At 40.2% G+C, this 23,455-nt stretch overlaps 1 protein-coding gene across 1 annotated transcript in view; it reads right to left on the bottom strand.

Moving 5' to 3' along the window:
- Npsr1 (neuropeptide S receptor 1) overlaps positions 1-23,455 on the bottom strand; it is a 189,232-nt gene that overhangs the window by 152,587 nt on the left and 13,190 nt on the right. The window contains exon 2 of the mRNA XM_051196923.1: positions 1,047-1,179. Coding sequence (XP_051052880.1) covers positions 1,047-1,179 — 133 coding nt within the window. The remainder of the gene's footprint in view (positions 1-1,046; positions 1,180-23,455) is intronic.

The following is a 23,455-nucleotide window of genomic DNA, read 5'->3' as shown; positions in this document are numbered from 1 at the left end:
AATGAATATGATTAGAATACATTGCATGGATTTTTATAAGATTAAATGAAGCATTATTAAAGAAATACAATGTACACCAGGTTTTTTTTAAGACAAAGAAAATAGCATTTTATTTCCAATACTGTGATTCAAAATTAAATCCCCAAGAAGTCCACTGCCATTGTTGCAGCTGAGACAGTAAACAGCACATGTTGAGATGTGCTAGCAGCCCCTGTAGAGATTTACCATCTTTCCTTCCTCACACGACAATTTTTTCTTTTACATTTCTTGTATAACTTGACCAAAATTAAACTATTGTGACACCCATCTTTCTAGAATTGCCCTGAACTCCATACCTGGTTTTGCATGGACTCTGTGAGCCTCATTTGGCATTCCTCTGTCCCGCCTATGAAGCAGTGCTCTTCCCTCATCGCTCCTTCTGTCCCCTTTGAACAGTTTTCCTACCACTGTGACCTCTACCTGGGACCTTCCTTTCAAAGTGCATTTCTGCCTTGGCCTATTTTTCCCTCCCTCTTCCAATTTTGCTGTGTTTACACTCCCTGTACTCGGTATTTCCAACACCTATATTTGATCTTTCAGATCCCGGATATCAGCTTATTTTTATGCTACCTCCAGCAGAGGTGTTCATATCATTTGTATTTTAAAAGCAATGTCCATAGACTTTAATCTTCAAAGGACTGGAGATGTCACATTTTATTAGTAAATATAGATTATTGTGGTTGGTTTTCTAGGAAGGGTGTATTCCTCATGCTCTTAAAATGCGATGTTAAGATCAAATGACCTTAGTGTACTATAGAGGCTATTGTGCATAGGAAGGATAGAGCCCTATAGATTCTTTGTGGTGATACTGAAAGTGGCATTTTCATGTTGCTAACGTAAGAAGTTGTTTTCATAATGGAATCTTATGGACATGTAAATGTGCTGAACTTGTTAGAGGAAATGTTGCAACCTGGCATTTATTTCCCTATAGAAATTATTAACAGACATGCTAATTCATAGGAATTTTGCGCGCAGCTTATTTCTCTTCCACTGGTATAGTCACTTACCTGTGATGGCCAATTGAGTCACAAAGAAGGTCATTCTGGACTTTCTTTTCCTTCTCCACGTAGAGAACAGCACAACAGAGTTTCCCACAATGGTGAAAATAAACAGGACCCACAGGGTTATAAGCTGTTCTGTCTGCAAGAAACAAAGCAGCTTGAAACAGAGCAGGTAAAGGGCCAGGTGTTTCTCAGGAAGGATGGTAAAGGCACCTGCACTTGGAATTGAACATGGTTTTCTGGATCCTTCATTACTCCCTTCCCTACCCCAGCCCTGGGAAACTTGACTCCTTTTTATAAGCAGTGGAGTAAATTGATGCAAACAAAAATTCTTCTTTGACCAAGTAATTTTAACTCTGTGTGAAAAAGAACACTTCAGTCACACAGATGTGAAAAGAAAGTGTTTAAAGATAATAAGCTAGACAAGTAAACCAAATTCTTCAATTTGGTGAACTATTGTTTAGCTATCAAAGGTAAAGTGATGAAGACTTGGTAGTTACATTAAAAATACTCGTAGTACAATACTTAAGTGGCAAAACATAATAAAATTGCATATTGGGTATGATTACAACTTTGCAAAATTATACACATAGGGAAAGAAATAAAGAGCACTAAAATGTTAACAGTGGTTATTTTAGGTAGTATGATTATGGGTTATCTCTCTCTTTTTCCTTTGACAAATTTCATAAGATGGTAATATTAAGTTCTGCTGAATAATGTATAATTAATAAAAAGAAGAGCAGGGATGCCACTCACTTAAAATGCCAAGTCCCACAGAAGGTATTTTTCGTGATTACTTCAAATGGAACTTTTTATCTGCTTGACATACATAGCACAGAATAAACAGGTAGACTGCAATAGGCTAGGCTCAAGGTGAGATATAGTGCAAGGCTTGCGAGGAAAGAATGTGGGCCCAAAGGAATCAATTGGAAGACAGAAAGCAAAACCAAAACAGCCCACATGGTCCTCCAGGTGAGATCATTTTAAGAGTGGACCAGAGCAGTATTGCAGCCTAAGAGTATAAGAATCCCAAGTACCAATTAAATTCTGTGTGACAGGTAACTAGGTTCTGGAACTCTGTTGCTTGGCCAAGCATGAGTCTGAGATGTTGAAGGCAAGCGTTTCTATCAATGTGATTAGCCTCCACTGTCAGTTGATTTTAAGTGAAGGGGATTTTCCTCCCCAATGTGGGCAGACCTTGTGCAGTGAGTGCAATGGGATCATGTACTAACAAACTGATAAAGATATCACTTCATCAGTGTATTTAGTATATCTAACACATTAATCATCATGGTAGCCTAGTCAACTTTAACTGTGTTGTAAACACTCACATTAAGTCACTGTCCTACACAATTATCTAACATAAAATCTATTTTATGAGTAAGTGTTAAGTATCATAGACTTTTTAAAAAATCATAGCAAACAATTGTTTCCTTTCATGACAGTGTGGCTCACTGGTCACCATGCTTCCTGTTCCCACCCAGCATCATAAAGGAGAATCAAACTGCACATTACTAGCTGAGGGAAACAATTTCATATTCAAAATTCAAATCCATTTATAGAGCTGGGGATTTGGCTCAATGGTTAAGTGCTTGCTTAGCCTTGACAGCTGTGGGTTGTAGCCTTAGAACCACACACACACACACACACACACACACACACACACACACAAATGTATTGAGTGCATGTTTTTTTTTAATATTCCTATAAAGTAAAAACCTCATGAGTTGAAACATCAACAAGCTCCCCCACCCCACCCCATACACCTTATAATCCTGTCACAGAAGAACCTTAGCTGGTATTCTCTGTGCATGCCAAGCTAATACCATTTCCTGCTTAACATAGAAATTAATTCTTAGTTATGTGATAACAGAACTTTTTAAAGAATCTAGGACAATACAGACCATATCCTTTTTGGCTGCCTTTCCATTTTAAAAAGTCCATATTCCAAGGTAAATACATTAAAATATTTTTTACTGTTGATTAATACACAAAACATTAGGTTCATTATGACATTTTCAAATGAAATGTATTTTTTGTTGAGTCCTCTCCTCCCATCCCCTCCATTTCCCTGACCCCACATTTACCCCTCCTTCCCCAGGCACCTGCTTCCCATTGTCATGTCTGTCACCATGCACAAAACTCAAGTCCAAATGGATCAAACACCTCAACATCAATCCAGCCACATTGAACCTCTTAAAAGAGAAAGTAGGAGGTACCCTTAAACAAATTGGTATAGGAGACCGCTTCCTGAACATAACTCCAGGAGCACAGACACTGAGAGAAACAATTAATAAATGGGACCTCTTCAAACTTAGAAGCTTCTGTAAGGCAAAGGACAAAGTCGACAAGACTAAACTTGGAAAAGATTTTCACCGATCCTGTATCCGACAAAGCGCTAATCTCCAAAATATACAAAGAACTCAAGAAACTAGTCAACAAAACACCAAATAACCCTATTAAAAAATGTGGTATATAACTGAAGAAAGAATACTCAATAGAGTAAATCAAAAAGGCTGAAAGACACTTAAGAAAGTGCTCCACATCCTTAGCTATCAGGGAAATGCAAATCAAAACAACTTTGAGATACCATCTTACTCCTGCCAGAATGGCTAAAATTAGAAACACCAATGATGATACTCATGCTGGAGAGGATATGGAGAAAGGGGAACACTCCTCCACTGCTGGTGGGAGTGCAAACTCGTACAGCCATTTTGGGGATCAGTATGGCAGTTCCTCAGGAAAATGAGAATTAGTTTACCACAGGACCCGGCAATCCCCCTCTTAGGCATATACCCAAATGATCCACATCCATGCAACAAAGACATCTGTTCAACTATGTTTATAGCAGCTCTATTTGTAATAGCAAGAACCTGGAAGCAACCTAGATGCCCCTCAATTGAAGAATGGATAATGAAGATGTGGCACATCTACACAATAGAATACTACTCTGCAGGAAAAAATAATGGTATCTTGAAATTCGCAGGCAAGTGGATGGTACTTGAAGAAACCATCCTGAATGAGGTAATCCAGTCACAAAAAGAGGAACATAGTATGTACTCACTCATATATGGATTTTAGACCGAGATCAAAGGATCACTAGCCTATAATTCACACCAGCAGAGGAACAAGGATACAAGGTGTATTCTAAGAGAGTCATATAAAGTCCCTCACAGAACCGGGAAGGGACAAGTCCCCCAGAGCACAGGGGAAGTGGGGGGTGCAGTGAATGGAGAAAGAAGTAGGAGAAAGCGAGGGGGAGGAGAGGAAAACATGTGGGACTAGGAAGATTGAGCCCGGTTAGGAATAGAAGATAGGAGAGAGGTAGAGAGAGACAGACAGACAGACAGACAGACAGAGAGAGAGAGAGAGAGAACATAAAAGAGGGTACCAATATTGATTTGAAGATAAAATTGAACACAAAGAAAGGTCTAGAGACCTATAAGACTGGAGCCAACTAACAATTTGAGCTTCCGGGGAAAGGCTACCATAAATGCCCTTCCCCGATAGTGAGATCAACAAGTAACTTATCCATGGAGCCCTCATTTAATACCTGTTGTAAACAGGAGCAAACACCCATACATGAACACTGAGTCGAACTAGAACTCAGATGCAGACGGAGAGGACAACACCAGGCGGCAGAAACACATAGAGACAGTTTACCTGAACAAGGAGGAGCTAACAGCCACCAGACTAATAGCTGGGAAGCCAGCATGGGACTGACTCAGGCCCCCCTGAATATGAGTCTCAGCCAGAAGGACTGAGCAGTCTAAGGGACCTCAGACAGTGGAACCAGGATGCATCGCTGGTGCACAAAAGGACCTTGCGGACACATCCCCCATGGAGGGATAACTGCCTTAACCTAGAGACAGGAGAGAAGCCTTAGTCCCTACTTCACATGACCTGTCAGATCTACATGACCCCAACTGGATGACATTCCCCTACATATGGAATTGGGGTGGGGGGATGGGAGGGGAGGGTGGTTAGGGTGCATGTGAGAGGGCAGAGAGGGTAAAAGTGAGGGAGGGAGGGAGGGGAGGAGGGAGGGAGAGGGAACTGTGATCGACATGTAAAATAATAAATTAAATAAAAATAAATAAAGAAAGAAAGAACACTCCAAGTTTTAATTAGAAAAAAAGAAAATATTTAGTAAAATCTTTTCTTGGGGATAATTGGACAGAATGACAGATAAGATTGCTTCAGCTATAAAAGAGGTTGCTTTCAAATTGTCTAAGTTAGGGTTACTTCAACTGGAAAGAAACACTATGACCAAAGCAACTTGGGGCAGAACCAGTTTATTCATCTTATGCTTGCACACAGTTCATCATCAAAGGCCAGACAGGAATGACAACAGGGCAGAAACTTGGAAGCAGGAGCTGATGTAGAGGCTTTGGAGAGGTACTGCTTACTGGAATGGTTAGTATTGCTTGAGCACTCTGATTTTATTGAACCATCCCCCCCCCCCCCGCCACTTCCAGTCCAAGAATAACACCACTCACAATGGTCTGGGCTTTTCACCACCAGTCACTAAATAGGAATACCACTTTGCCTGTATTGTGTCTGAGGGCTGTTCTGTAATAAATATTATAAAAAAAAAACTTACTTTATATATAGCAAGGTAAACTATACTGGGATGCTTTTCTATTGTTTTTCAATTCATTTATTTGTGTATCTAATAATTAAAACTTTATTATAAAGAATTTGCAAATAAAGTCTGTTACACATTGAAATTAGGTAGATCCAAAGCCCAAATACCTTAATGAACTTCTATCCAGTTAGAGTGGCCATTCAGAAGCAGGGAGGCTTCACATGGGATTTTACATTCTCACTGTAATAATATACTTTCTTATGGTTTTGGTTTTTTATGCTTTTTCTAAAATAAATGTTCTCATTATTTAGCCCTAGAATTCAGTATGTAGATCATGCGGTCTTGACCCATAGAGATCTGCCTGTCTCCACCATTCCAATGCTGGGGCTAAAGGCATGCCCCACCACTCCCAGAGTTAGGATAATGTAGTTTTAAACAGAACAACAAGGAATGGTTTCAGGATACAGAGTCCCCCTATCCAGAATATTTTTTAAAAATTACTTTTCCTAAGTTGGTCAGTGCAAGAAATGTACTCAGTGACTAGTTGTGTCTAGTTCCTTTCCAGTCACTGACTGTGGAATTAAAAAGAAGGCCCAGATTTACAGCTACTGCATCAAAGGAACAACACATGCTAGATTCTTTAGGAGTGCAAAACATGGTTCTTGCTACTTAGTACACAGAGAGATGAATTCACATATTCACAACAGTTGGTAGAGTTAAAACTAGAAAAGAAAAAGCTTTTGATTTTATTAATGGCTTATGTGTCCCTTTCTTGACGGCCTTTTTAGATTTTACTCACATATATTTCAGTATAGACAAATCAGATTCTAGTTAAATATAATTTTATTATAGTGAATATTCTGCCAATGCTTTGAGGAGTACATTATAAACATACATGGAAGAACAAATACACAGTATTATATTGTGTGTGTATTAGCTTGTTAATTACCATAGACAACATATTGAACAATTTTCTTGTTTTACTCAGAAGGAGAAGCAGCTAAATAAGAGTGATATTTTCACATAATTTAATAATATATTTCACTTAAAAATAGAATGATGGGAAGTAAAAGATGGTTCCGTGGGTAAATGCATTTGTTGCCAAGTCTAGGGACCTGACTTAGATTTCTGTGATCTACGTGGTAGACTCCAACAAACTGTTTATATTCTCTACTCAAGTGCTGCGATATATCATGTAATACATAAATACATGCATACATTGCATGAATATCCAGATACATACATCCACTAATGTATCAAAGTAGATTAATGGAGGGTAGGGAGATGGCTCAGTGGATTTTGTGCTTTTTGTGAAAATATGAGGATGTAAGTCATGATTCCTAGAACACAGGTAAAAGCTAGACACAGTGGTACATGTCTATAATCTTAGCTCTGGGAAGGCAGAGAGATCCCTGGAGTTCACTGGTCAGAAAATGACAGTGAACTTATAGTTTTTTGAGACAAATTATCTTGCTAAACCCAGAGATCATCATTTGGTATAGGCTAGAGACACCACACACTGGAGTAAACCAAGTTGTTCCTTACATGGATGATTCACCACTACTCACGAGAATTCAGAAGGGGATGGGAAAAATTGTAAGATCCAGATATGGTGGACAACTTCAAGGGGATAGTGTTTTCCTTGACACAGCAGGACATTTGCAAATGTTCACTCATAGGAGCTGTGACCTTGTATATAAAACCTACTCAAATTCAAGCCAGACAAAATTCGAGCATGCAAAGGAGTGGCGCATGAAATCCCACCATTATTTGAAAGCAACTGACATTTTATAGCTATCAGGAGTGTGTGTGTGGGGGGGGGGTCAGTTTTCTTTAAAGATATGACCTCTATAGGTTATCCACATGTCAGGGCAGGCTTTACTCTTAAGATTAATCAGACAATGGGGCTTATAAATAGAAATCTCAAAGTTGGGTTGGCAGGGAGTGGAGGGTAAAGGTTATGAGTGGAGTTAGGGGAGGAATGCAAATATGTTCAAAGCACATTGCATGAAATTTTCAATAATTTAATACAAATGTTAAAATGTAATGTGAAGAAAGATAATGATGTCAACGTCTGGCATAGAACACACACACACAAGTAAAATAAGATGTTGAGATGCTTATAAGGTTGTGGGAGTGAAAGGGACCTCAGACAGTGGAGCCAGGATGTATCCCTGGTGAACAAAAGGACCTTGCGAACACATCCCCCATGGAGGGATAACTGCCTTAACCTAGAGACAGGAGAGAAATCCTAGTCCCTACTTCACATGACCTGTCAGATGTACATGACCCTAACTGGATGGCATTCCCCTACATATGGAATTGGGGTGGGGGGATGGGAGGGTAGTGTGGTTAGCGTGCATGTGAGAGGGCAGAGAGGGTAAAAGGGAGGGAAGGAGGGAGGGAAGGAAGGAGGGAGGGAGAGAAGGAGGGAGGGAGAGGGAACTGGGATCGACATGTAAAATAATAAATTAAATTAAAAAAAATGCTTTGACTCCAAAATTTAAGTTGAAGGACAAGTTACTGGGGAAAAGGATTTCTATATTTGTTTCCACAGAAAATGAAAAGATGTGGATTCCTTCCAGACTAATGTGGTTTGATCAAGCCAGACCGCCTAAAACAGAGTACGAGGTGATCCTACATTCAAAACAGCTGGACAAAGCAGCCTTACAGACTACGCCAGGATTTCTGAATCTTCTTCGAATCCCCCATGACAGCGCCCCTTATCAGCAGGAAGTAGTTTGGAAAGAACAACGCCCAAATTCCCAAATATTGTGTATAAATGTTTGTTTTCATTTAATTGGACTTTGTTATATAAAATAAATTAAAATAATAATAATAAAAAAATTAAAGTCCCTCACAGAAGTGGGAAGGGACAAGTCCCCCAGAACACAGGGGAAGTGGGGGGGCAGTGAATAGAGAGAGAAGTAGGAGAAGGGAGGGGGAGATGAAGAAAACATGTGCGACTAGGAAGATGAGCCAGGATAGGAATAGAAGACAGGAGAGAGAGAGAGAGAACATAATAGAGGGAGCCAATATTGGTTTGAAGATAAAATTGAACACAAAGAAAAGGTCTAGAGACCTACAAGACTGCAGCCAACTAACAATCTGAGCATCCCATAAATGCCCCAGGCTACCATAAATGCCCTTCCTGGATAGTGAGATCAACAACTAAAAAAAAAAAAAGTTGTGGGAGTGAATGAAGCACACTGGGAAATTAGTTGGGTGGGGTCCAATTATCTTACTCACTCCTAAGCATAACAGAATTTTGTCCCTTTGGTTGCCATATTAAATCCTAAGCCTCCTTGCCAGTTTACAGAGATGAAAGAAAGTTCTTAGGAAATTCCTCAAGTCTCTACCCTTGTCAGAATTCCAGGATAAATCTAGCACTTCTGTGAATCCTAGAGTGTATCAGGCAATATTTCAGGTCTCCAACATAGATTTACAGATGGAGACCTGAGCTTCTGGATAGATCAGGGTCTTAGAACCATGGCACTATGAAAGTAAAGGAGGGCAGATGCTGGTAGTAGAGGGGAAAAGGGAGGCTGAATTGAGTGGGAGGACCACTGGGCTGACCTTTGCTATTCTGGAAGCTACAGATAACCTACAACTTCCAATATGATTGTCATTTCCTGCTGTCAAGTCATGGGCCTTGTCTCTTGCCCCTCTGCTCATCGAAGAGGCTATGTCTGGATGACAGCTATTTCCAATGTGATCTTCCTATGAACAGCATCAAGAAAGCCCAGGGAGGTAAAGCTTTATCATGAAAAGGACTGTTTGGTCTCTAATAGGGAAATTCTGTTTTGTTAGAGAAACGACGCTTTGAGCTAGACAAACAAACCTCTGCCAGAAGCTAATCCAGCAAGGGGTCCTTCCATGAATCATACTGACACTTCCCACTCAGCAAATGGTGTTCTGGTAGTGGGAGCATAAACAATAGATTTGATCATAAAGAACTTATCTTTTATAATAGATCAACTTGGATAATGCTGTAAGAAAGATCTGTTGATTTTGCTTGGAAAGTGCATTCGTGGAGCTGACTGACATAGATGCAGCAGAGAGCCAGGGAAGGGGCCAAGTATTTATGCTCTGAGTATAGTCCCTGTATACTGTACTGTCAGGAAGGATGGTGAGGGAGGTCTCCATGCTTCAGGAAAGAGTGAAGGAGACCCTGGGAAGGTGGTATAATATGTAAAGTCAAATGGGGCCACAGAATACTCTTGCTCAGCCCTGGGAGTAGTTGTAGGGGTTAACAGATTCATACAGTGCTGTGATACCAGGGCTATCTTTCTGCAAGGTTTTCCTGTAGTTACCTTCATGCACCATGTGTTCTGAACATGCTAAGCTATCAGGGAAGCCCACAATCTCTCATAAACAATTCTTGTCTGTGATCTATGGTCATGACTATAAGGAATTGTGTATGTTGGAGGCCTTTCAAAAGTATTTCTCGAAGTTAGGGTTATGACTTAGATAACTTCATAATATCATTTTCTTAGGATGATCCTTTTATGGACATTTACAAAATAGTTATATAAACTGAACTTTGTGCCCTCAAAGTGCCATGGTTTGAATAGTAAATTATAAGCTAACCCTAGTCTGAGTGTGGCACAGTATGGGCTTCAAATGATAGACCCCAGAGTGCATCAGCATTTAATAATTAGTTTGTCTCAAGACTCTAGAGTTGGGTCATGTTTGATGATGGAAGGCCCTTGGAAATCCCTCAGGAGCTGAACTTACTCAACACTGGAACACATTTATTTCAATCCTAGTGTAAGAAGGAGGTGGGTCACCAATAACCACATCCATTATACCATCCATATGGTCACTGTACACATCTTGAATACCCTTGAATAATCCAGTGAGGTTGTTAGTCTGAGTCATCCTTATTGATCTCTGACTACCTTAAATGCCCTTCCCCGATGAGACTGATGACTATCTTATATGCCATCCTGGAGCCTTCATCTAGTAGCTGATGGAAGCAGAAGCAGACACCCACAGCAAAACACTAACCCATACTCCTGGAATCTAGTTGCAGAGGGGGAAGAGTGATGAGCAAAAGGGTAAAGAACAGGCTGGAGAAACCCACAGAAACTGCTGACCTCAACAAGGGGGGCTCATGGACTCCAGTCTGGTAGCTTGGAAACCAGCATAGGACTGATCCAGACTACCGGAGCATGGGTTAGTTAGGAGGACTGGGCAGTCTGTGGGGCCTCTGGTAATGGATCAATATTTATCCCTAGTATTTGAATGGCCTTTAGGAGCCCATTCCACATAGAGGGAGAGTCTAGGCCCTGCTACGAATGACATGATAGACTTCCATGGGGAGTCTTCAGAATGATATGATAGACTTTGAAGACTCCCCATGGAAGGCCTCACCCTCCCTGGGGAGCAGAAAGGGGATGGGATAGGAGTTGGTGGGGAGAACAGAGGAGGGCAGGAGGGTAGGGGAACTGGGATAAAATGTAAAACAATCTTGCTTCAAATTTAAATTTAAAAAAATGATCAGAAGGAAAGAAAGATCCAGCATGGACCCTGTACTGCCTGCACTGCTGTTTGTGCCTATATGGGAAAGGACACAGAACCCACGAGTTCTTGACAGTTCCACTTTCCTTATGTGTACATGAACTTCTTTCCCCATATTTGTTGACATACCACAAAAGTTACCCGAGGTCAAGGTGAAATGCTGTTGACAAATGTATAAAACTGTGTGGGAGGTAAGGCTTCCTGATTATTCCTGTGCTCATCATAACAGGGGAAAGAGAGCTTTGCATCAATCTGCTATGACCCTTCCAGGAAAATCTTGTCCTCCAGAAATGAGGAGGTAGAGAGAAGGCTGGACTTCCCTGCTCCAACAACAGAGAAAGTGATCTGAATCTCACTTAAGTTCTGGGAAGAAAGTGCAGAACTTTAATCTGTAAGAAATGGCGATGCTTCCAAGATACATTGTCAAGAAATGAAACAGGAAGTCAGGAGTTCAAGGCTGTGCAGATGGCCTGCTTGAGACAATAATCCAAAGGCATGGGTTGCAGCACCACCAATTATGACTGACTAAGGACTGCCATGCAAAGGTGTGATGTTTGCTACGATGATTAGATTTGAAGAAGCTGACGGGAGCATCTTGAGGGATCTCTCATAATAACAAAAATTCCATCAACACACATTATTAAAATCATAAGATATTGCTTCAGTTGTGTTTTCTAAGAGACAGCGTGACCACAGCTACTCTTATAAAAAACAAAACAAACAAACAAACAAACAAATAAAAACCAAAACACACTTAATGGGGGTGGCTCGCTTACAGTTTGAGAGGTTGAGTCCATTACCATCATGACCAGGAGCATTTTGCCATGCAGTCAGATATGGTGCTGGGGGAGTAACTGAGAGTCCTACATTTTGCAGGCAACAAGGAGTCTGTGACATTGAGAGAAGCCTTAGCAAAAGACCTCAAAGCCCACCTCCACAGGAACACACTTTCTCCAAGAAGGCCACACCCATTACAGCAAAGCCACACCTACTAATAGCACCTCTCCCTATGAGATTATGAGGACTAATACATTCAAACTATCAGAGATATGCTAACAAAAAGAAGACACTAAAATCGCTCATGTCCAAATGAGGTGTCAGAATTAGCCTCTTAATAGCCACATTTCTTGCCATTATTCTTATATCACAGTAGACTGAACTGGGAACTTCCTGCCATTTGATATATTCCCTCATTTAACCTTCTTAGCAGCCAAATAAGGGAGTCTTCTTCTCAAGTTTATAGATGAGACCACTGAAAAGCAAACCTATTTTCAAGTGAAGTCTGACTAAGTTACTTTACTTGCTCTGCCATTTAGACTGTAATAACAGAAAACCACCTCCTCTGATCTATTTAGTAGCTACTTGCCTTCTAATATTAAAACTCATTAAAAGCTATTAAACTGACCCTTTATTTGAGGTTCATGGAATTTCAGGTTTTTTAAAATCATAGATCCTCAAACATCTATTATATGTATCAAATTCCAACAAAATCAATCCCTACATGTGAAAGGTTGAAATCAAAGAAGTAATAGAATCTGATGATATTGCAGAATTACTAATTAACCTACACATGAGTTTTTCACATTGTTTGAGGATGGAAATAAGCATTTCCAGTGCCCTCACAAAGACAGGAACTATAGCTTATCAAATATTTATAGACTTTGGTCTACCTGTCTGCATTTTCCTTCCTTACAGCACTGGGATTTCATATTTGGGTTTTCAAGTAGGTTCTGGAAATCCCAACTCAGTACCTCATGCTTGTAGAGCAAGTACTTTATCAACCAAGCGATGTCTCCAGAAAAAACTTGAATATTCTTTATGCTTCATGATTTTGCCTGTTTTTGATTGCTATAGCAAAGTACCTGATACTGGGTAATGCATAAAATCATTCATTTACCCAAAGCCTTGGTGATTCAGAAACATGATATATGATCTGCATCTCCTTGCCTCTGGTGAAGGCTCTTTGCTACATAACAATTTGGCAGGCACCCCTCTGGAGGGAACATTGATAAGAGGAGAAATCACATGGTAAGACAATAAGCAAGCATGATTTATGAGCAAGGCCATGGCAACCAATTATCTCCAACAATCCCTTCCAGTCACCACTGTAATTAAGCTATTGTAGCTTAACCACCTGCCACAAGGTCCTACTTCATTCAGGTTCAGCCACTACAACATCACCACTCTGGAGACCAAGTCTGCTTATTTACCTTTTGGGGAGACATCCATGACATGTTTCATTTGTAGACTCTTACTTACCTGTTCGGTTTATATGAATGGTTGTGGGGTTTTAACATAGCATAGTATTACTCTAATAGTATATTTCAAGTTATAATTATTTTATTTTTAGTGTGACTATGAGTATTCACATATGCACAAGTCTCTCTTTCTCCCTCCCCTCTCTGTTGTTTGTGTGTGTATGAGAGAGAGACAGAGAGAGAGACAGAGAAACAGAGAGTTGTGCATGCATGTGGAGGCCCAGAGTTGATGTTGGATGCATTATGCATTCTTTGATCATTCTCCTTTGATTTTTTTTTAAACTGAAGCAGAACCTCCCACTGAACCTGGAGCTCTTCAGCCTGTCCTCTGTTTCTACCTGAAAACTGCTGGGATTACAGGTGGTTACAGAATTTGTCGAGTTTTTTTTCATGGTTTCTGATGCTTGCAAGCACGCGTTTTATCCACTATTGAGTCATTTCCTCAGGCATCCAGTTGGTCTATCCCATGCATTTCACATGGCTTGCAGCTGTTAGAGACAGGGCTGCCCTGCTCCTCCTCTGGCACATGTTTATAAGGATGCAGATGGTGGAGCATGAGAAGCCACATGAACCCTTGGCTAGATGATGTCAAAGTACAGCTTCAGTCTTCTGAAACATTTTATCGCTTGCTGTATTTAAAATTTTCTTTTGGAAATGGCATATTTTATTTATTTTTTTCCAAATTGACAAACAGTGACTTATATGACAGTAATCCACTTTATATATATTATTGAAGCTATTCAACTTAGAAATTATTTACTTTTCATTCCTCCCAAGCCTCCAAGTTATGCTGAAGTAGTTTGTGAGCATTGTTCCTCAGATTCTTAATAAAATTTTTACATATCTTCCTAGCAGTTATTTTTGGCAGGTGTATTAAAGTATCATAAACCAAGAATTATTTAGCTATTAATTATGTTTTTGCAAGATGATGATTCTGATTTACTTAATTTCTGGCTGTAGCATTGTCAGCTTTATGTAGCAAGTTTAGGGCAGGTCTGAACCCTCTGGGGTAGATGAAATTCTCCTGTCTCTGCACAGCAGCTGATGATGGGGGAGGGCAATGTGTTCTGTTTATGTGCAGAACAGCCTTGCTTCTGATGTTTGTTTTTTGTTATTGCCTTTGCAGCAACTCATTTTTCTAGTTATATGTTTGATATTTTGTTCTTTCCTTCAATATTTTTGAGGCTTAGACACAAAGTTATTAGGTTGGGTCTTCTTTCATTGTTAATCTTCTTGACATTTTTATATTAAAAGGTTTAACAATAAGAGTCAGGTAAATTGACTTCTATTATGGTTTCCTGCCCATGTTTCCTATGACCTCTGACATGACTAGGTGATTGTGTGAACCTCTTGATTTTCTGCATCTCTCTTCTGCCTGTATCCTTCATATTTAGTTTCCCTCCTTTACTATAAATTTTAAGAGAATTTATTGAGTCTTCTTCTATCTTACCTACCAAGTTATCTTTTCGCTCTAGATTTCTGAATAGTATTTTCATGTTAAAACAATATTTTTTTTCTGAACTCATCCATGTCCTCTTTTTAATGCTGTGTCCATTCAGGCTTGCTGAGAATATAGATGAGTTTCTAAGGCTTTCCTATTTCCTTCAGGAAATCAGTTTTGTAGAGGAAAGCATTTTGATACCTCAAGCAATTTCCTTTCATGAAAATCATTTAATTATGTACATACCCAAAGATTTTCTCAGGCTATGTGGAGGGCCAGAGGGGTGACTTATTTCTACCCATGTCTATAAGTTCTTTGATCTCCTTTGATCTCTTCCAACCTCAGGTAAAGAAGAAAGGGAAGTTAGATTGCTTGTGATGTTTTCTCTCTATCAGGGAAGGTGTTAACTTCATCTTCTTCTCCTCTTCCTTTTCTTTTCTTTTGTTTGGAGTGAAAATATGGCTGTGATGACACCGGTGAGCATTCTATTGCTGAGCATACCCACAGCCCCAGCCCCAGCCCCAATTTCCTCTTAATTTTGAGACACTGAATTGCCCAGGCTAGATTCAGGTAGGTTTTGAACTTGCCAGCCTCCTTTCTCATTTCCAAAGTAGCTGAGTTCAGAAGCTTGTGCCTTCCATCTGGTTTCCTATTTTCTACTTTTGATGTAGAATGCATTTGAATTGTATTTACTCTGATGGTCTTCCACAAGCAAATCAACAGAGGAGGGAAACTGAACAAGAGAACTCGGTTTCTCACTACTGAAAGTCAATGTTATCTTTCCAGATTAAATCTCTTTCTTTCATGTTCCCCTTCCCCCACATGAAGCCCTGCCTGTGGTGAGTGCAGACAGCTCTCAGCTCCAGAAAAGTCGACAGTGATGGGTATAAATGGTACACTGCTTGTACGGCAAATGAACAACTACAGTGGTGCCATAGAAAGACACATTTACAGAAGTTAATTTTCTGTATATTGGGACTATAGTGGAGGTCAGCTTTCTGTATATACTAGCAGTACATTCCAAACTCAGGAATCCTATTTCTGGATAGGCTTGGGACTCATATCTGCTCTGCTAGGAGTACCCAACTAAAGTATAATCAACGACTAGTTTTCCAAGTCAGTGAAAAGCAAACCATCTGTCAGGAGTGGTGGGAAGTCAGTGTAACCTTGGACTGGACTTGCTTTAGAGTTGGAGTTTGGATTTGCAGGTACAAATGCTTTGTAAACAGATTGAGGTTTCTTTTCCTCTGGGTTGAATGGACAGATCCTGTGCAAATAGTCTGTACAGGTCCTTCTCATCTGAGGTTTTAGATGTTGCTTTTGGGAAACTTCCAGATGGAGGACGTACCGTATTATAGATTCTTGGGCTCTTCCTAAGTGTTGATGTTTATTTATTTATAAGTTCATACCGCATCTATTAATTGTTCATTCTGTATCAAATGCCTAAAGTATTGATGCTACAAGGATTAATAAAACACGAGACAAATGTAGCCAGTCACGTTTAATCCTGCCATCAAATAAAAATTTGAAAAGACTTATGTTTTGCTAATTTTTCATGCTAGTCTCTCTCTCTCTCTCTCTTTCTCTCTCTCTCTCTAGGCTAATATGAGGATTTGCTGAGTTATGATATCAGGACTTGAATAAAGGGGGTTGGTCACAGGAGCAGCACCTCACACACAGGTGAGTGGAGTGGTGGAACCTGACTGAATCCAAAGGCTTTGCTCCATGTACAGGTGAGACACATTGTAGGCAAGGAACTCTCTGACTTCAATTTCCTTATATCCAGAATAAAGATAAAAATGCAATCGATCTGAGACTATGGTGTGTGGCTGAGATGATGACAGTGGAGAGATGTAGCTTACTGCTGGATGCACAGTGCCTAAGATGGGTCACTCTACCTTTGCACACGGTGCTCAAATTCTCCCTGTTCACCCTGTCACTTGTACCTATCTGTTGTTCTGTCATCTAAGTTTAGCAGTATCTCAGCCTGTGATCCTATCTCCACCCCATCCTAATGGTGTCCAAAACTGTTCTTGACCTTCACAGAATATAGTTGAGGACTAAATGCCCCCTAGTGGTCATATAAAGCAAAATTCAAGGCAGATGCCTAACAACTGAGTTGAACTAATACTTGAATTTGTAATTTTTTTCTTTTTAAATAGTTTTACATTGATTTTTCTACTACCTATTTGTGCATCTGTGTGTGATTGTGTGAGTGTGTGTTGGCACTCATGTACTTCATGATGTGCATGTGTAGGGAAGAGGACAACCAAGGAGGTCAGCCCTTGTCTGCCATGTGATTTCCTGCATAGAACAAGGTACTGTTTCCTACAGAGGCTCATTTAGGGCCTAAATTTAGAATTTTCATTGTCGAAAGCCAGAGTGCTTTCAGGGCCCTGATTGTTGACTTAAGACCAATTGGCCTTGAAACTCAAGACAATTATCTATTGTGGCAATGGCAGTGGCCTGTGTGGGAGCCATGGGATACTCTAGCTCAATGTTGAAGAGGTGAATCCCAAGGACCTGTGATGAATGTCATCTCAGCCAGAACTGACACAGGACTGACACTTTCTTCATTGCTACTTAATGTGTGAGGGCCTAGTTCATCATGAACTGTGCCACTTCTGGGCTGGTAAACCTAGATCCTGGTGGTCCCAACCAGGCTGAGCAAATCAGGGGAAGCAAGCTAGTAAGCAGCACTCCTCCATGGCCTACCTATCAGTTCTTGTCTGCAGCTTCCTGCCCATCTTGAGTTCCCACCCTTGTTCAGTTGCTGCCCTGGCTTCCCTCACTGATAGACTGTTATCTGGAAGTATAGTTTAAATCAACATTTTCCTTCCCAACTTGCTTTTTGGTCATGGTTTTTTAATCATAATGATAGAAACCTTCTGTGGCCCACAGAAGGTGTTAATAAACATGTTAAATAAATAAATAGATGACAAATGCAGAGAAGTTCATTTGTAATGGAAAGTAACTCAGGAAATCTAAAACATTTAGTCTCTCTATTTGACACTATGTGTCAGGCTTGTCAGGAGTGGAAGTCACAATTTATCCAGAAGCATTTGGAATACTCTTTCCTAAGTAAGGCCTAGAAAGTAGAAAATAAAAGCTTAATGTATACTTATTTGCCAGTTGTAAGGTGAATGGCATCTCGGCTTATCACATATGGTATATAGCAATGTATTCTCTGTTGTCAGATGCCAGGCTCTCAGCACCCTTGGAGAAACCTTCCATGTTGGTGACTTACCCAGAACATAGCCACTGTGGCCTCTCTGGGCTCAGTCTTGTAAATAAGGAAAAGCAGTGGAGATAAGTAGGTCTGGCTTATAAATGCTGCAGCCTAGATTCTGATACAGCTTTACTAGTGGAAACATTCATGCTATACTTGCCCATTTGGAGGATTTCTGTCACATCTTGGGCAGAGATTGACATAAAATGATGTCTTTGCCTCATCACTTTACATTATACCTTCATGTTGAAAACCATCATCACCTTAGTTCTGATCCAAAGCTTGTTGGAGGAAGCCTTAGGCCAATGCTGATTACACAGTTTGCACACTGGAGGAAAGTTTGGCTTTCACATGACAGTAATCGCCAATGTGACAGAAGGATTCACCTACTCATCTTCTCTGAGTGAGGGTTAGGGAACTGTTGCGCCCTCACATTTTCATGGTTTCTTTTGTGGATGCTGTTATTTGTGTGATGTGGAAGACTGTATTTCAGGCACAAGAAGGAGTAAACTATCTGTTACTTTCCAAGTCAGGGAATAAAATTGCAGATAAAGGTTCAATGATAAATTTATAAAGCCTCAGTTCTTAGCAAGACTTCCCTGTTACGGAGACCTGTCTGGCTTTTACTGTTCATATCAACCCAGTACTGAACCCTCAGGAAAGCCTGTCGTTTAGACTGGCTGGGAATACCAGACATATGAATTCTTAATTCCACTGTAACAGAGATTACCATGTGAGACAGACTGCAAAGTTTTGATCCCTAAAGATGCTGAAGTAGACACAGATAACTTGCCTTTCTGTTAAGCTCTAGGGACTTCTGGCAGTTACTGAACAGTTAGGAATCTCGCACTTAGAACTTTCTCCTCCTGTATTGCTTTAGAAGCTCCGCCAAGTAATCAGTAGCAGCCTGGCTGACACGAGGCCCACAGATAGGAATGTCCCTGCAGAGAAGGCCTCCTTCATTCTTCTCGAAAGCCATCTTTTGATGATGTGGTTTTGAAAAGCCTTATCATTTGTTTGTTTGTTCTGGATAACTGACTTCCCTTCAGCAACCCAGCTGATACCTTTGCAATTACAATTAGAACACTGTCACCCCAGATGATTTTCTGTATTCACCTTTCCAGCTGTTTTTCCTAGGTCTAGAGGAGGGTTTCTACATTGCAATATCTATATCATCTTCATACTTACATTCTTTGAGAAAAAATACTCTATAGTTATACATAAATGGGTGTTTAATTAAAGTGTTGTTCTATGGGAGGCTTTTTATGATTCTTTCCCAGACATCCAGAACAAGGGCAGAGAAAGCACCTCTGAGACACCTGGCTTTGTCTGGAGACTGGCAGAGCAAGATGGCAGAAGACCTTCTGCATGAAGAATGAAGGGCTGGCTAGGATAGGAGTCCGAGATAAAAACATGGCCTCCATAGTATGGCAGAACTTTGGATTGGGCTGTGTAGAGTAGTTGTGGACTGAGTCATTCTATAAACTACTGAGGACTGAACCAGGGGAGGTATTCACTGTGGGGGACACTTGGCTGTATAACCGTGTAGTTATACAGAAATGACGCTTAGAATGAAAATGGAAACCTGTCTCAGAAATAGTGTAGCTGTGGACATGTTTCAATTAACCTACAGTTATATGCGGTCTACACCACAGAGTTTGTAATCAAATGGTGAGGGCAGAAATTGGTAAAGTAACATTTTTAAGGAAGAAACGTTTGTGAATGAGCTGTTATAGAATCTATAGAATCCCAAATAAGGAACTTGTGGCAAGGTGGTCATGGTTGGTTAGAACACAGCAGTGAAGACAGGTTGAGGAAAGTGCACTTTGGGAGGCAGGACCCTGGCTGTCCAGATACACAAGAAGGTCAGCGAGTGGAGGAAGACTAAAAACTAGGACCAGAGCTGAATCCTAAAAACCAGGTCTCAGAAAGGGGCATGGTCTGCACTAGGTCTTGTCCCTAGAAAGGAGAATTGCTTTTCAGAGAAAAGACTGCCCATCTGAGTCTTCCTCAGTGGCAGTACCATCTTCACAGATGGCAGAATTAAACACGTGCTTCTTCCCATGAGGACCAGGCAGGAAAGCTATTCAGTCAACCCCAGATAACCACTTAAAATGTGTTTCTTAGTTTAGCCTCAAGAACATGTTCACTGACAGCATGTACATTTTCGCCTGTGCGGGGACAAATAGTCAACTGCTCTGGAGTGTTTAATCAGCAGTGCCGAGAGCCATAGGCCAGGTTTTAGTGGCTATGCTAATTTCTCATTCCCAAATTATTCTCAAGTCAGTAATGATGTGGAGCATGGAGCTATGCTCATGTTACTATGAGATTCAGTGTCCTGGTTGCCAGGAAACTCTAGATTCACCAGCAACAGAAGTACCAATGTTCCACATGCACCTCAAGAGAGACCCTTGTGACTCTTTCTTGGCACACTAGAGAATATCCTTATTAACCAAAAATGAGGTGGATTGGAAGCTTTGAAACAATTAAATTATGAGGTTCCATTTGAATTCCCACAATGCATCAAGCCACAGCTGTTAGAAATCATCTGAAAACCTATTGTGCTTTGAGTCTATGGAGTAATTAATATTTGCTGAATAAACAAACGAAGTGTCTGCTATGTACCAAGAACTGGGATTAACATTTAAATTGCTATTTAAGCTCTAGACTCTTGAGATAATAAAAAACTAACATTTGGATAAATCAGGTCCAAATCTCTACAATCTAGTAAAAGTCAAAACATTCAGCCCTTCATATCTCACATAGAATTTCTTTCAGCATTTTTCCTGCCACAGTCCACCTGTGCTTAAACATGTTATAAAATGGTGTAATCTTGGCACATAACCCTTGCCCATCTTCCTGTGTGCCTTAACTCATCCCTAGATTACTTAAGCAGGTGAATGCAAATTCTGTATAAATGATTGTTACACTGTATTTCTTGGAGAATAACTAACGGCAAGAAAACAGACCCTTATGTGTTCAGAGCAGATATTTCTGTTATTAATTTTAGGGGTTTGGAGGTGGATGCAGAATCCACAGGTATGGAGCTCCAACTTTAATTACTGTAAAACAAAAATGAAAACATGATGAGGCATGTAATTGATAAAGCTATCCCATCCCATCTGATATCATCCCACCTCAGACTCTGATATTTCAAGCTCATTCAGAAGGCTCAAAAACAAACAGCTAAAACAAACAAACCTTAAAACGGGGTTTGCTGACAAGTGGGAGGACAGAGGCAGATTCAAGGGCCAGAATGTGAGGCTGAGAGTCCTGGAAAATGAGAAGAGGCACAGGAAAGAGGTAAGGATGTGTAAGAGGATGTAGAAATACCATCCTGAATCACAAAGACCAAAAGCTTCACTCTTCACGCAGCTAAGCTGTATTACTGTTCATCTAATTGTGATGGGCTAATGAGTTATTGTTCAGCCAGTTCAGCAGCTGTTCATGTGCCTTGGTTTCCATTTACCTCTCACTTCCCTAGCTGCACTCCTGGGTTCCTTATGTATAATCAGAGACTTGCAAAATTTCCTTGCCAAGGGTCAGATACATTTCATTCAGCTTCAAATTGAATGTATTGCATCTTTTTGATATCTACATACCCAGCTGCCTGTTTGTCTCTAACTGTCCAAGTCTTGGATTTTGATGGAGCCCTCGTTACTTCAGTAGAAGCCAGTGCTCTGGACTGGGTTTCTCCTGCCACCCTATGCACAACTCTATACGATCCATCTCCTTATCCTTGTTACTAGACATGGAAGTCCAGCACTTTGAGTGGCTCATCCATAGACGATGATGACAGAAGATGGCAGAATGTTGGAAAACCAGATTTTTTTTTTGAGAGGGAGAGAGAGAGAATACCCTTTGAAAGGAATAGGTACTTCACAGTTCTTAAACCTAATGACTACCAAGAACTCAACATGGAACTGAAATATAAAAAAAGGGCGATAATTCATAAGAAATTAGAAAGAAACAAAAAGTGAGAAAACTAGTATGGCTCACTGAAATATTCCTGCTTAATCCTCCACACCAGGAACCACACAGCACAGCAGTCAGACAACTTAGCTGCATGAAGAATGCAGTTAATTTTGTGATGCTGGATGGTTTCCCTGTATCCTCCTGTATATCCTCGCCCCTGCAATAATTACAGCCTAATAATTTAAAAATAACATGTATCTCCTACAATACCATGTTGGTAAGGAGGTGCAGAGATGCTGAGAACATCTGTGTGGTCATGGGAGCTGTATGATGAAACCTTCTGTGATGTATAATCTCGGTTGTTAACTGCATGTGAAATCAACACAAGCTACTGGGCACCCTATAAGGAATTTTCTTGATCAAAGTATTCAAAGCAAGAAGACCACCCTAAATGTAGATGGCACCAGATCAAGGACATGCACAGAAGAAACTTTATATTTTGCCTGCTTGCCCTTACTCTCGCAGGAAAGTTCATTTATCCTGTTATTAAGTCTAAACCCAGCAATTCCTTAGGGATTCCCCAGGCCTCCAGGACCAGAGTTTGAGGAGTGGGACACCAGCCTTTTGGACCAAATAACTATTGATCCTTGGCCTTTCCAGTGTGAGGAAACCATGTTGGACTTCTGGACTACTCATACCAAAGCCACACCAATAAATCATTCTCTCTCTCTCTCTCTCTCTCTCTCTCTCTCTCTCTCTCTCTCTCTCTCTCTCTGTGTGTGTGTGTGTGTGTGTGTGTGTGTGTGATTCAGTTGTTTTCTTTTAGAGAACCTTAATACCCAATTTGACATACTTTGCTATCACAAAGGCCCCTGTATTCAGAAGACTTTTAGCACCTTCCTCAAGGGAAGGGGATGCTGGCAGCAAGGCTGTTAACTACATAGTAATTTTCTTTACTCTGTCAACTTGGGTTTTTTTCAATGTTTATTACTGGATTTTTATTGCTTAGGCTACAAATAACATTTTCCTACATTCTTTAAACCTTGCACTTAATATATTTGTTCATGATTCTATTAGAAATTGTGTTGGCTCCAAGTACTTTATTTATTAAAACCTTCACCTTGTTGCATTTGTCACATAACTATCACATATACTATGAGTCATAAGATTCCACATATACTTTAATTTTTATTTTCTGTTTTTTGTTTTCTTTAAAAATTTTTTAGGCTTGGGTAGTCTTTTTTATGCCCAATGTTCATTCTATCGATTTTGAAAAAAAAATTCAGTTCCATACTTTTGGGTATAAGATCTATCATATGTTCTCCCAACCCTCTCTATTTTTATTAGCCAAATATTCATTCCTTTCTCTATTTTGGCAATTTTGTATTATTAAGTTCACATATGTCCCGCTATTTCAGGAAGGCCATTTTTCATTATTGATCTTCATCTTGTTGTCCTGAC

The sequence above is a fragment of the Phodopus roborovskii genome, unplaced genomic scaffold, assembly GCF_943737965.1.
Source record: "Phodopus roborovskii unplaced genomic scaffold, PHOROB, whole genome shotgun sequence".
NCBI classification, from domain to species: domain Eukaryota; kingdom Metazoa; phylum Chordata; class Mammalia; order Rodentia; family Cricetidae; genus Phodopus; species Phodopus roborovskii.
This window is presented reverse-complemented; position numbering and strand designations above follow the sequence as displayed.